We start from the raw sequence: 13,716 nt of genomic DNA, 5'->3' as shown, positions 1-13,716 counted from the left end.
TAATGATACCTGCTACGGGCCTCAATATTCATCGGACCACATACATCTGTATGTATGATTTCCAACAAATCTGTTGCTCTCTCCATAGTTCCGGAGAACGGCGTTTTAGTCATCTTGCCCATGAGGCATGGTTCGCAAGCATCAAGTGATTCATAATCAAGTGATTCCAAAATCCCATCAGTATGGAGTTTCTTCATGCGCTTTACACCAATATGACCTAAACGGCAGTACCACAAATAAGTTGCACTATCATTATTAACTTTGCATCTTTTGGCTTCAATATTATGAATATGTGTATCACTACGATCCAGATCCAACAAACCATTTTTGTTGATGTGTATGACCATAAAGGTTTTATTCATGTAAACAGAACAATAATTGTTCTCTAACTTAAATGAATAACCGTATTGCAATAAACATGATCAGATCATATTCATGCTCAACGCAAACACCAAATAACACTTATTTAGTTTCAACACTAATCCCGAAAGTACAGGGAGTGTGCGATGATGATCACATCAATCTTGGAACTACTTCCAACACACATCGTCACCTCGCCTTTTACTAGTCTCTGTTTATTCTGCAACTCCCGTTTTTGAGTTACTACTCTTTAGCAACTGAACCAGTATCAATTACCGAGGGGTTGCTATAAACACTAGTAAAGTACACATCAATAATCTGTATATCAAATATACCTTTGTTCACTTTTACTAGTCTCTGTTTATTCTGCAACTCCCGTTTCGAGTTACTACTCTTAGCAACTGAACCAGTATCAATTACCGAGGGATTGCTATAAACACTAGTAAAGTACACATCAATAATCTGTATATCAAATATACCTTTGTTCACTTTGCCATCCTTCTTATCCACCAAATAGTTGGGGTAGTTCCGCTTCCAGTGACCAGTCCCTTTGCAGTAGAAGCACTTAGTCTCAGGCTTAGGACCAGACTTAGGCTTCTTCACTTGAGCAGCAACTTGCTTGTCGTTCTTTTTGAAGTTCCCCTTTTTCCCTTTGCCCTTTTCTTGAAACTAGCGGTCTCGTCAACCATCAACACTTGAAGTGGTCTCGTCAACCATCAACACTTGATGTTTTTCTTGATTTCTATTTTCGTCGATTTCAGCATCATGAAGAGCTCGGGAATTACTTTCGTCATCCCTTGCATACCATAGTTCATCACAAAGTTCTACTAACTTGGTGATGGTGACTAGAGAATTCTGTCAATCACTATTTTATCTGGAAGATAAACTCCCACTTGATTCAAGCGATTGTAGTACCCAGACAATCTGAGCACATGCTCACTAGTTGAGCGATTCTCCTCCATCTTTTTGCTATAGAACTTGTTGGAGATTTCATATCTCTCAACTCGGGTATTTGCTTGAAATATTAACTTCAACTCCTGGAACATCTCATATGGTCCATGACGTTCAAAACGTCTTTGAAGTCCCGATTCTAAGCCGTTAAGCATGGTGCACTAAACTATCAAGTAGTCATCATATTGAGCTAGCCAAACGTTCATAACGTCTGCATCTGCTCCTGCAATAGGTCTGTCACCTAGCGGTGCATTAAGGACATAATTTTTCTGTGCAGCAATGAGGATAATCCTCAGATCACGGATCCAATCCGCATCTTTGCTACTAACATTTTTCAACATAATTTTTCTCTAGGAACATATCAAAAATAAACACAGGGAAGCAACAACGCGAGCTATTGATCTACAACATAATTTGCAAAATACTATCAGGACTAAGTTCATGATAAATTTAAGTTCAATTAATCATATTACTTAAGAACTCCCACTTAGATAGACATCCCTCTAATCATCTAAGTGATTACGTGATCCAAAGCAACTAAACCATGTCCGATTAACACGTGAGATGGAGTAGTTTCAATGGTGAACATCACTATGTTGATCATATCTACTATATGATTCACGCTCGACCTTTCGGTCTCTGTGTTCCGAGGCCATATCTGTATATGCTAGGCTCGTCAAGTTTAACCTGAGTATTCCGCGTGTGCAATCGTTTTGCACCCGTTGTATTTGAACGTAGAGCCTATCACACCCGATTAACACGTGGTGTCTCAGCACGAAGAACTTTTGCAACGGTGCATACTCAAGGAGAACACTTTTATCTTGAAATTTTAGTGAGAGATCATCTTATAATGCTACCGTCAATCAAAGCAAGATAAGATGCATAAAGGATTAACATCACATGCAATCAATATAAGTGATATGATATGGCCATCATCATCTTGTGCTTGTGATCTCCATCTCCGAAGCACCGTGCTTGTGATCTCCATCTCCGAAGCACCGTCATGATCACCATCGTCACCGGCGCGACACCTTGATCTCCATCATAGCATCGTTGTCGTCTCGCCAACTTATTGCTTTTACGACTATCGCTACCGCTTAGTGATAAAGTAAAACTATTACATGGTGATTGCATCTCATACAATAAAGCGACAACCATATGGCTCCTGCCAGTTGCCGATAACTCGGTTACAAAACATGATCATCTCATACAACACATTATATCACATCATGTCTTGACCATATCACATCACAACATGCCCTGCAAAAACAAGTTAGACGTCCTCTACTTTGTTGTTGCAAGTTTTACGTGGCTGCTACGGGCTTAGCAAGAACCGTTCTTACCTACGCATCAAAACCACAACGATAGTTTGTCAAGTTGGTGTTGTTTTAACCTTCGCAAGGACCGGGCGTAGCCACACTCGGTTCAACTAAAGTGAGAGAGACAGACACCCGCCAGTCACCTTTAAGCAACGAGTGCTCCAAACGGTGAAACCAGTCTCGCGTAAGCGTACGCGTAATGTCGGTCCGGGCCGCTTCATCTCACAATACCGCTGAACCAAAGTATGACATGCTGGTAAGCAGTATGACTTATATCGCCCACAACTCACTTGTGTTCTACTCGTGCATAGCATCAACGCATAAAACCAGGCTCGGATGCCACTGTTGGGGAACGTAGTAATTACAAAAAATTTCCTACGCACACGCAAGATCATGGTGATGCATAGCAACGAGAGGGGAGAGTGTTGTCCACGTACCCTCGTAGACCGACAGCGGAAGCGTTATCACAACGCGGTTGATGTAGTCGTACGTCTTCACGATCCGACCGATCAAGTACCGAACGCACGGCACCTCCGAGTTCTACACACGTTCAGCTCGATGACGTCCCTCGAACTCCGATCCAGCCGAGTGTTGAGGGAGAGTTTCGTCAGCACGACGGCGTGGTGACGATGATGATGTTCTACCGACGCAGGGCTTCGCCTAAGCTCCGCAATGATATTATCGAGGTGTAATTTGGTGGAGGGGGTCACCGCACACGGCTAAAAGATCTCAAGGATTAATTGTTGTGTCTCTGGGGTGCCTCCCTGCCCCCGTATATAAAGGAGCAAGGGAGGAGGAGGCCGGCCCTAGGAGGGGGCGCACCAAGTGTGGAGTCCTACTAGGGCTCCCTAGTCCTAGTAGGATTCCACCTCCCATATGGAATAGGAAAAGAGGAAGGGAAAAAGAGAAGGAAGGAAGGGGGCGCCCCCCTTCCCTAGTCGAATTCGGACCAGACCAAGGGGAGGGGTGCGGCCACCCTTGAGGCCCTTTTTCTTCTTTCCCGTATGGCCCAATAAGGCCCAATACGTATTCCCGTAACTCTCCGGTACTCCGAAAAATACCCGAATCACTCGGAACCTTTCCGAAGTCCGAATATAGTCGTCCAATATATCGATCTTTACATCTCGACCATTTCGAGACTCCTCGTCATGTCCCCGATCTCATCCGGGACTCCGAACTCCTTCGGTACATCAACATACATAAACTCATAATAAAACTGTCATCGTAACTTTAAGCGTGCGGACCCTACGGGTTCGAGAACTATGTAGACATGACCGAGACACGTCTCCGGTCAATAACCAATAGCGGGACCTGGATGCCCATATTGGCTCCCACATATTCTACGAAGATCTTTATCGGTCAGACCGCATAACAACATACGTTGTTCCTTTTGTCATCAGTATGTTACTTGCCCGAGATTCGATCGTCGGTATGTCGATACCTAGTTCAATCTCGTTACCGGCAAGTCTCTTTACTCGTTCCGTAACACATCATCCCGCAACTAACTTATTAGTCACAATGCTTGCAAGGCTTATAGTGATGTGCATTACCGAGTGGGCCCAGAGATACCTCTCCGACAATCGGAGTGACAAATCCTAATCTCGAAATACGCCAACCCAACAAGTACCTTTGGAGACACCTGTAGAGCACCTTTATAATCACCCATTTACGTTGTGACGTTTGGTAGCACACAAAGTGTTCCTCCGGTAAACGGGAGTTGCATAATCTCATAGTCAGAGGAACATGTATAAGTCATGAAGAAAGCAATAGCAACATACTAAACGATCGGGTGCTAAGCTAACGGAATGGGTCAAGTCAATCACGTCATTCTCCTAATGAGGTGATCTCGTTAATCAAATGACAACTTATGTCTATGGCTAGGAAACATAACCATCTTTGATTAACGAGCTAGTCAAGTAGAGGCATACTAGTGACACTCTGTTTGTCTATGTATTCACACATGTATTATGTTTCCGGTTAATACAATTCTAGCATGAATAATAAACATTTATCATGATATAAGGAAATAAATAATAACTTTATTATTGCCTCTAGGGCATATTTCCTTCATGGTTTAGTTGGAGCTAATGAGTTTAACCCAAAGTTTTAAAATGTTTTTTGCTGATTCCGGCTGGAGTTTGGTTTGTATAAATTTGGATTGTTTTGGTAAGTTCTATTAGTTTGCATGGTCTAGGTCTTAAATCTTTTCCTAGCCGGCTTGCCTGTTCGTTGATCAGCAGTGTTGGTTCAATTTTTTATTTGCTTGGAAGTTTTGCCCAAGAATGGTTGGCCCGAACTTTTTCTTCAAATACTTTTGCTGAAATTTTTGATCTTTATTTCCATTTATCATAACTTTTAAGATTCTAAGCTCTCCAAGAATGTTGGCTTCACACCTATAAAGGAGTGGATCGCTCATGGGCGATTTTCTTAGTTACATTCCCAAGTGAACATGACACTCATATATTGATATTTGTGTTACACACGAGAATATCATAACCATTCATAAAACAATTTAGTTCACCTCGTGGATAGATATTGCCTCTACCAAGCAAGAGCAAAGCCAATAAAAAAAGAAAAAATTATCAGTGAAACTAAAAGTCAACTTAACTCATGTGAAACACACAACGAAGCCAACAACCATAATATCATGTTGGACGAAAAGGAAGGCTTAACTCATGTCTGAATGACAGCACGGTAAAGCGTGTGTCACCTTCTAGTTTGGATCATACTCCCTCCATTCTTAAATATATTTTTTAGAGATTTCAATACAGACTACGTACGGAGCAAAATGAGTGAGTTTACACTCTAAAATACGTGTATATACATCCATATGTGATCCGCCTTGCAATCTTCAGTCTTATCTTTCCTACTCATAAAGGTTGGAGTTGATGATGAGTTCACATGTGAGACTACACAAATAAACAAATGCACTACCCACATGTGAGACTATAAATTAACAAATATTACTTTTACAAGGTGTGAGACTTTTCCTAAATAAACAAATACACTGCTACCCTAATCGTGAGAATAACACTCTTGTAAACACCCAAATTATAAATGCAAGTATGCGACTCCAATTCAAAATCATGGTCTTGGTTTTAGTTTCTTCGCACCAATTCTTTCGGTTCCATGTCATAGCAGAAGATGGCAAACAAACTGCAATTCAACGCGGCCATAGATGTTGTCCTCCTACCTAATCCATGATCTTGTGCATTCAACTTACTCACGTCTATTTTCCTATGTTCCAAATTCAAAATGGTGTCTCGCTAGAAATCTTGCAAAGGACCTACTAAGGCCACTCAAGACTCTTTAGCGATTGCAACATGATCTTTTATTATATCCACACTCTCTTTTTTATCGTGAACCAAGCAACAGTCGCAAGACACCATCATCTTTTGGTGACCTCCTAAGAGCATCTCTAGCAGACCCCTCAAAACGCGCGGACCCGCAAAATTCCGGTGACTATACGGGCTCGGCCCAGGTTTTTGGTCAGAACAGAGCCCGTATACTCGCTCGGCCCGTAAAACATTTTACGGTTGCCCGCAAACCGCCCCCCCCCCCTCCCGACATGGTATATCTACGAGTTCGCGACGCCGACACCGGTCGAAACCCTATCCCCCCGCCGTCGCGATTCCTCGAGATTCCCCAATCCCCCATTCTATTTCTCGCCACCGATGAGTCCAATCCCTCCGCCGAACGCCACCATGTGGAGCGGAATGTGGAGCTTCGGCCGCAGCTCCGGCGGGAGCAACGACCCCGAGCGCCAGCGGTGTGTCCGAGCGGACGGCACGAGGAAGCGCGCGGCGAAGAGGTACACCAACCGCGGCCTCCAACCGCTGAACTTGCTCCTCCGCCGCGAGACGAAGGAGTACGACCGCCGGCACGGGCGGATCTTCTCCAGCGTGGGCTCTTCCTCCACGAGCAGCTCCGCCGCCGGGGGGTCGAGTCCTCGCACGCCGCTCCTTACACTGGTGAAACGGGAGCCGGTGGATCTCGCGGTCCTCCGCGTGGTGAAGCAGGAGCTCGAGGTGGAGCCGGTGCTGCAGGGCGGTCGAGTCATCGGGCCGGAGGATCCCCCCCCCCCCCCCGGCCGAGGCGAACATCTTCGAGCGGGCAATCATTGCGCGCAGTGCGCGGGAGGAGGAGGAGGAGCGCCGGCAATCCCTTGCCGGCCTCAACGACGTCCTCCTCGAGCAGGGGCTCGTGAAGGAGGAGTCTGTCGACAACCAGGACGCATGGCGCCGCGAGAAGAAGGCGTAGGATGACATCTACGTCGATCTCGTCTCCGATGACGACGACTGAGGATGTCCGCCGCCGCAGCATCGCCACCGCATCCGGATGGCTCCGGTGAGCCAATTTTTGGCTGTAGGGTTACGGTGGCCGCATATCCTCCTAGCTATTTAGTGTAATTTAGTGTATGTATGAATATGGTGATCAAGAACTATGAACTCGTTCTATTTCTTCCAAAGTCATGAATTCAAAATTAAGTGTTTCATTTACAGTTTCTGTTCTTCCGTGGAGGTTTTCGGTCTGTATCCGAGACAACGAGAGTTTACAGGTCCGCGTTTTGAGGGGGCGGCTAGAGATGCTCTAAGTCAGTGGTAATTCCTTTTTCTTTACGGTTTTGTAGCAACGCATGGGTACTGTGCCAGTATTTAGAAATGGAGGGAGTAGATAATTTGCCATTCTTTGTTATCAGTACAGCTACTTCTTGCTTTTTATCTATAATAAAGAAATTCACTCCGGTGCACTGCCTGTGAGCAACTTTTTCTTCATACATCGTCCTGTAAGAATGGTCCTGTAATTTGCTTCTCCTGGCCTCGACGGACATTTAGAGTATGCAGTTCATACGAACAAGTGTAACGCCACTTCTTTTTTCTGCTGAAACTCCACAAAAAAGAAATTGCATCTTAATATTTGTCACATCAAAGCATGTGATTGTTTGAGTATAATAGTAGACCCTGGCTGCTCTTCATCAATCAAATATGAAGACATTCCCAGGAACGAAACGAAGTTACGATGGAGAAATTGTATAGCACAGCTGAATCAGAATGCTCTCTAGAAAAAGAGAATCATAATGAAATAACAACATCACCATCTCGAAAACAAATTGCCATGAGTATTATAAACAACAGCAGGAATGTCTTGTTGCGATGTAAACAAGGGAAATCCTATGGCTACTTGAACTGCAAAGGGGCATCGAAACCCTGACGCCTGCTATTGCCGCAGACAACAGGCTGTGCTCTCCCTGCATACACACACCTAGGTGACCCAAGAGGTAACAAGTACGTACATGATAGGAGACATAAATAAAAAAGCAGACTTGATGTGGTAACATGTTAGTACTTGTCGGTAGCTCCCAGCCCCCGCGATTTCGGTCGTCTCACCGCGGTCAAGGGGTTGACAATGCCCTGGCCATCCTTCCCCAGGCCAGAACCGGGAACAAACCCCATCTTCACCATCATTTTGGATCCAAAACCCTTTGTATGCCTCTCAAAAGTGCCGCAGTCGTACATCTCCGGTGGCCGTGTGTTGCGCCTCGGTTCTGACCTGCTTCTACTCAGTTCTCGCCTTGCATTAGCCGCTGGCTCTGGCCTTGCTTTGGCCGGTGGCTCTGACCTTGCTTTGGCCGCCTCCAATTCGCTGTCAAATTCTACACCTAACCCAAGAGATTTAGGACGCTGAATTGCTTGGACAGGCTGCAGTATGCCTTGGCCATCTTTGCCAAGGCCTGTTCCCTCGATGAATCCCATCTTCGCCATCATCTTGGAACCAAAGCCCTTGGTGTGCGTCTCAAAGGTGCCCAGCTTGGAGTCGCTTCCAACAACCTTCTCACATGACACATCACCAGCAGTTGAGCCAACTGCTACTGCCTCGGTAGCAGTTTCCGCCATCGTGCCAGAAGACACAAAAGATACAGGACGCTCCGCAAATGAGACCTTTTTCGTTGGAACTTTATTCCCACAAGAATCGCTGTGCCTCGCCAATTTCCCTGGAGCTGAAAGGCCCTTCGCTCTTGTTGGACCTTTGGAGCTGTTCCAGTTTACACTATAGTCCTCAGGCTCAGTCCCCAAAAGCTGGAATCAGTGAACAAGCCGTAATTAGCAAAGAGATAGCTGAGAAACAAGAGAAATATCACAGAGTATAGTCCCAGCAATGCAAACATAGAGACTACCTACCTTCTCAAGTCGAACTTGACCATCTGCAGATGGCATGGAAGACTGTCCAGTTAATGTCACCGTAACAAACCTGTAAGGCAGGATTACTTGGTACCGAATAACAATAATATTTTAACAACATTTGACACAAATCCTATATAACTAGCTGTAGTTTCCAGAGCACACAACTAGGCTGTGAGCTGTGGAGGTCAGCTACTGTAGCAGGTCGGTTACTGTATCATTACCCCTACAGCCTATATAAGAAGCAGGCACCCCATATGTAAAATGCAAGCTTGTAGCAATTGAGATATCTAATAAAGCTTCCCACTGATGGTAGCTCATTGTGTGTGTGAAGCACATCTCTTTAAAGAGTCCTGGGCAGCAGCTAGAGAGCTAGTGATTCAACAACTATATATTGCAACCAATTCCCACAGCAACACCTGGGTAGGTACATACGATGCATTTTCTATTCAATGATATCGAGGGTAAAATGATGGAGAGGTGGAGTAATGTTTTCTATTTACTTGACTTAACCACTGGGGTAAATATTAAACATAATGCACTACCACATGTAATACTAATTTTACCTGGTCATGGTAGTGACAAAAGGAAGCAGCATTCAATGATCTTAACCATTTAACATAATATTCCACGCTTATCTAATCGCATTTCCGCAATTGATATATAAAACAACAACAAAACCAAGGAAATCAACAAAGTGACTAAACATGAAAAGTGCAGAAAAAAAAGGTGCATTGCAACACATGCTTGTGAATCATGATGCAATATCCTGCAGCAAACTGTCCCATAACCATTACGGTAAGATAACCGTGTTACGGTAGTTGCTATATTCACGGACACATCGCTTACGCATTTGTCTTTTTAGACAGTATTCACACTGAGCACGATCGGCGTGCAGGTCAGTGGCATACGTCTCGTATCAATGCCCATGCAATACAGAACAGTGGTTTGTGAGCCACTAATCCCTTCATCATTGTCCACAATGGGACTTATGGATAATTGCAGGAGAGGTCATGCACCTCTCTACCTCAAGATTATAACATACTGTAATAAATACGTACGAAGCTACACCAGTAATTTCTGTCAAAGTTGTACAGGCATTGGAAAGTAAAAGATAATAAAACAATTGATTCCATGCACACTTGGCGGCATGGTGGCGATGAATGATGCAAAGATCTTTGGCACTCCAACCAGACACGAACACGTTGCAATTTGGTGTTTTTCTTACTGTTCTGCAACAGCATATCCCAAGGATATTTAGCTTACTTAACAATATTCAGCATCCAAGAGATGGGAACATGTGCTATTATGAAAGTATGAGCCAGATGCATCATGATTCAAGATGACATGAAGTGCTATTACTGTGATAATTTACTTGATGGAAAGCATAAAGCTCATATTCCACTTTAGCATTACCTTTTATTGCCTGAACCTTGACACCCACTTTTCAATTGATAAATAGATGCGAGGCGTTGTACCTACAAACATTAAGGAGGAACATAATAAGTACTCCCTCTGTAAACAAATATAAGAGCGTTTAAATCATTAAAGTAGTGATCTAAACGCTCTTATATTTCTTTACGGACGAATAATTCATATGGGCACAAAAGGATGATAAATTGATTAATTTATGTAGCACCAGTGCATTAATGTTTGATTATGTCCTATCCAAATTTCCCTTTAATTGCTTCATAGTGCAAGTAAGTTGATTACAGTCTACCAATCAATGGCATATACAGTTTGTTGTCAATGTGGATTAAAAAATAGCACTTCTACAGAGACCACACACATAAACTGATTATAAATTGATTTGAGATATATTTTAATAATGTCACAATTTTGCTTCAAGAAGCAACCCAGCAACTGAATGGCACCCATACCTGAGAACAGTCCCGAGAGTGCATTGGCTGAAAGCACAACATATCAAGTTGATTGACAACCATCTTCCTCAGTTTCTGCATATTGGAAAGAGAAGTAATCCAGTTTCAGGAAACGAGATAGCTCAAAGTTAATATGGGCAGGTTGAAAACATTAGAAAAGCTACATAATGACATAACAGAAGTGAAACATACAACCTTCATCAGCATCTGCATTACTTTTATCACGTATATTCTAAACAAATGTGACGATGAAATTACACGAATGCACCATTGTACACGAGTGCACTCAAAATGAAAATGATTTGATAGAACCAGTAACTATCACACTCCTTTCCTGCATTTTGCCACAGACGATTTAAGTTTCAACAAGAGCCATTTTTTCTCCTAATCTGCAACTTGATATAGAGCAGCATTGTCTATTATATTTTACCTCCGTCCCAAATTAGTTGTTGTAAATTTGTCCAGATGCAGATGTGTCTAGACATGCTTTAGTGTTAGATACATCCGTATCTAGACAAATCTAAGACAACTAATTCGGGACGGAGGGAGTATCATATAAATTCATAAAATGCTCATATAACTGATTTTGAACTGGGTGGCAATAGCGAACTATAACACGAATATTCCAGTTATGATGCTTTAGAAACAAGCAAACAGATATATGACTCACAGTATTGATTTGCTCCAAGTCAACTCCTCTACTTAGCATCCGTTGACGGCGTTTCTTTGCAATGTGTTCCTTCTTGTGCTTCTTTTTTTCACCTAAATCACATAAGCCAAATGTTATGACTTTGTAGAAAAAAATCTAAACACATGAGGAGACAGACACACATAAATATAGTAATAAAAAAGATGAATAAACAAGGCTTTTAGTGACCATTGGTTCAAAGCATAGGCGGGTTTTTCAAAACATAACCTGTTTTTTGCAGTTTATATGAGCATACCATCTTTTTACAACTAGGAGCTAGAGGAGCATGTAATACTCAAGTTCAAAAGCTAGCTTCCATACACAAACTAAATATAGATTCAACGTTCGATTCTTCCATACTGAAATATAGTCCTCACATCTTCTATACTGAAATAGATAGCAAAAAACTACAGAATTAACAATAAAATGAGATTCGTAAGGTCAAATTTCCAATTCACTGAGTACTGATTCTCACTTGCAGACAGACTCTAAATGCATGGCATGCAAGAGTTACTTTGTTTTTCCACATTAACTATCAAATTCAACCTAACAATCTTAGGTCACACTACAAAGAAAAATAGCACAAAACATGGAAGACTTTATACCTGGGACCCTCTGATATTTCTTGCTCTTCCTGGCCGCATCGGGCCAGGACCTGGAGAGCTGAGATGACGATGAAGCCTTCGACCCCTTACTTGACCTGTTTGCCATCCTTGCATCCTTTACCATCATCACATCCTCCAGCCCCATAACTTGTATACTAGCCAGGCCCCTGCCACAATCCCTGCCATTAGTGCTCTTTCCCTTCCGCCTTTCAGACGAGCTGGGCATCTTCATCCCATACTGCTCAGATGCACGCATTAGCGCATAACCCTCAAGCTTTTCCTTCCCCTTCTTTAGGAACCCGTCCTCATCATCATCTGTATCCATCTCATCATCATCTGAATCAACCAATTTCATGCCATTCAACCACCTACTGCTCAATAGCTCCTCGCTGCCACCAATCCCCTCCATGTAATCGGCAACAATCTCATCATCAACCGATGAGTCCCCAATGCTGAGACCCTCCTCCGAGTCTGACCCTGAACCGTCCTCATCGGACTCCGGATCCCCCTTATCATCATCACTATCTTCCTCACTGCTATCAACATCGGCGTTGCGATCTCTCACCTCATAATCAGAATCCGATTCCTCATCGGAGTCGCCCATCCCCTCTGATTCCGGTGATGAGGTATCCTCGCTGTAGATCCTGACTCCCCCAATGGAGATAAATCCACCATTCTGCCTCCCTTTGCCTTTAGCCTGCCTCGGCGTCACGAAGGAGACCTCCTCCAATTCCTCAACCTCAGCGTCCATCTCTTCTTCGATGCGATCGTGGAATCCCAATCCGAGATGCGGCACGCTCTCACCGGCCTCCTCCTGGCCCTCCGCCTCCTCGTCGCCGTGGAACCCAAGCCCGATCCCTCCGACCACTTCGTACGAGTACATCGACGCGGAGGCGGCCGGATCGGCGCAGGAGACGGTGTCTATGGCCACCTCCAGCGCCTGCGCCGCCCCGCCGGCGGAGGCGGGGCACGGGCGAAGGGCGGCGGTGTAGCTGAAGGGGACGGCGTTGGCGGGTTCCGCCGCGGCGCCGCGCCGGCCGCCTCGGCCGCGGCCCCGGCCGCCCGAGGAGGAAGGGCCGAACGCGGCGGCGACGGAGGTGGGGGAGACGAAGGAAGGGAGTTCTGGGAGCGAGCGCCGGCGCCCGGCTCCGGCGCTGTGACGGGGCCCGCCGGCGGTGGGGTTGCGCTTGTAGCGGCGCTTGCCGCCGGCCATGTCGGCTAGGGTTACGGGCTGCTTTGGGATTCGTGCGGTGTCCGCGCTCGCCGAGGGAGCCCCTGCGCGTGTGGGGGTCGGTTCGTTTGTGGCCCGAGTTTTGCAGGGACGGAAACTTGGCTGCCGCGTCGGGGTCAGATATGCTTGTGGACTTGTGGTGTAGGTTTCGTAGAGGCCACGGCGGTTCCGACGCCGCGAGGTTGCCCAGGAGCAACTATAGCATATAGCATATGCCCTAAAAATTCGTACAGTAAAATCGTTTTAAGGTATACTGCAAAATGTTTTGGGTGGGTTTTTACTGTATGATGTGTGCTGCAGCAGAACAGATCCTGTAAAAAAATTACAACGAGGTCCCTGAAGAATAGCATAAAGCACCCTCAAAATAAAAACTGAATTATAATTGAGGTCGACCCTTGGTTCTCCTCAAGTCCGCTCGATGCAGCAAATCGATTCGGCTCGATGCAGCCAGGGGAGAGGAGCTGGTCGATCAAGGCCGCCCCCAGGTTTCACGTCGGCCACGC

The 13,716-nt window shown here is 44.9% G+C and overlaps 1 protein-coding gene across 1 annotated transcript; it reads right to left on the bottom strand.

Annotated features, from left to right (window-relative positions):
• Positions 1-7,689: 7,689 nt before the first annotated feature.
• On the bottom strand, positions 7,690-13,369 carry LOC109774798 (uncharacterized). The gene is made up of 6 exons (XM_020333579.4): positions 11,983-13,369; positions 11,360-11,451; positions 10,690-10,764; positions 10,226-10,287; positions 8,810-8,879; positions 7,690-8,707 (listed from the first exon to the last, which is right to left on the bottom strand). The coding sequence occupies exons 1-6, from the start codon at positions 13,193-13,195 to the stop codon at positions 7,970-7,972; spliced, it is 2,250 nt and encodes a 749-aa protein (XP_020189168.1). The 5' UTR covers positions 13,196-13,369; the 3' UTR covers positions 7,690-7,969.
• Positions 13,370-13,716: the final 347 nt, after the last annotated feature.

This window comes from Aegilops tauschii, chromosome 1 (assembly GCF_002575655.3).
Source record: "Aegilops tauschii subsp. strangulata cultivar AL8/78 chromosome 1, Aet v6.0, whole genome shotgun sequence".
In the NCBI taxonomy this organism is placed as follows: Eukaryota; Viridiplantae; Streptophyta; class Magnoliopsida; order Poales; family Poaceae; genus Aegilops; species Aegilops tauschii.
The sequence above is the reverse complement of the archived record's forward strand: the minus strand, read 5'-3'. Positions and strand labels throughout refer to the sequence as shown.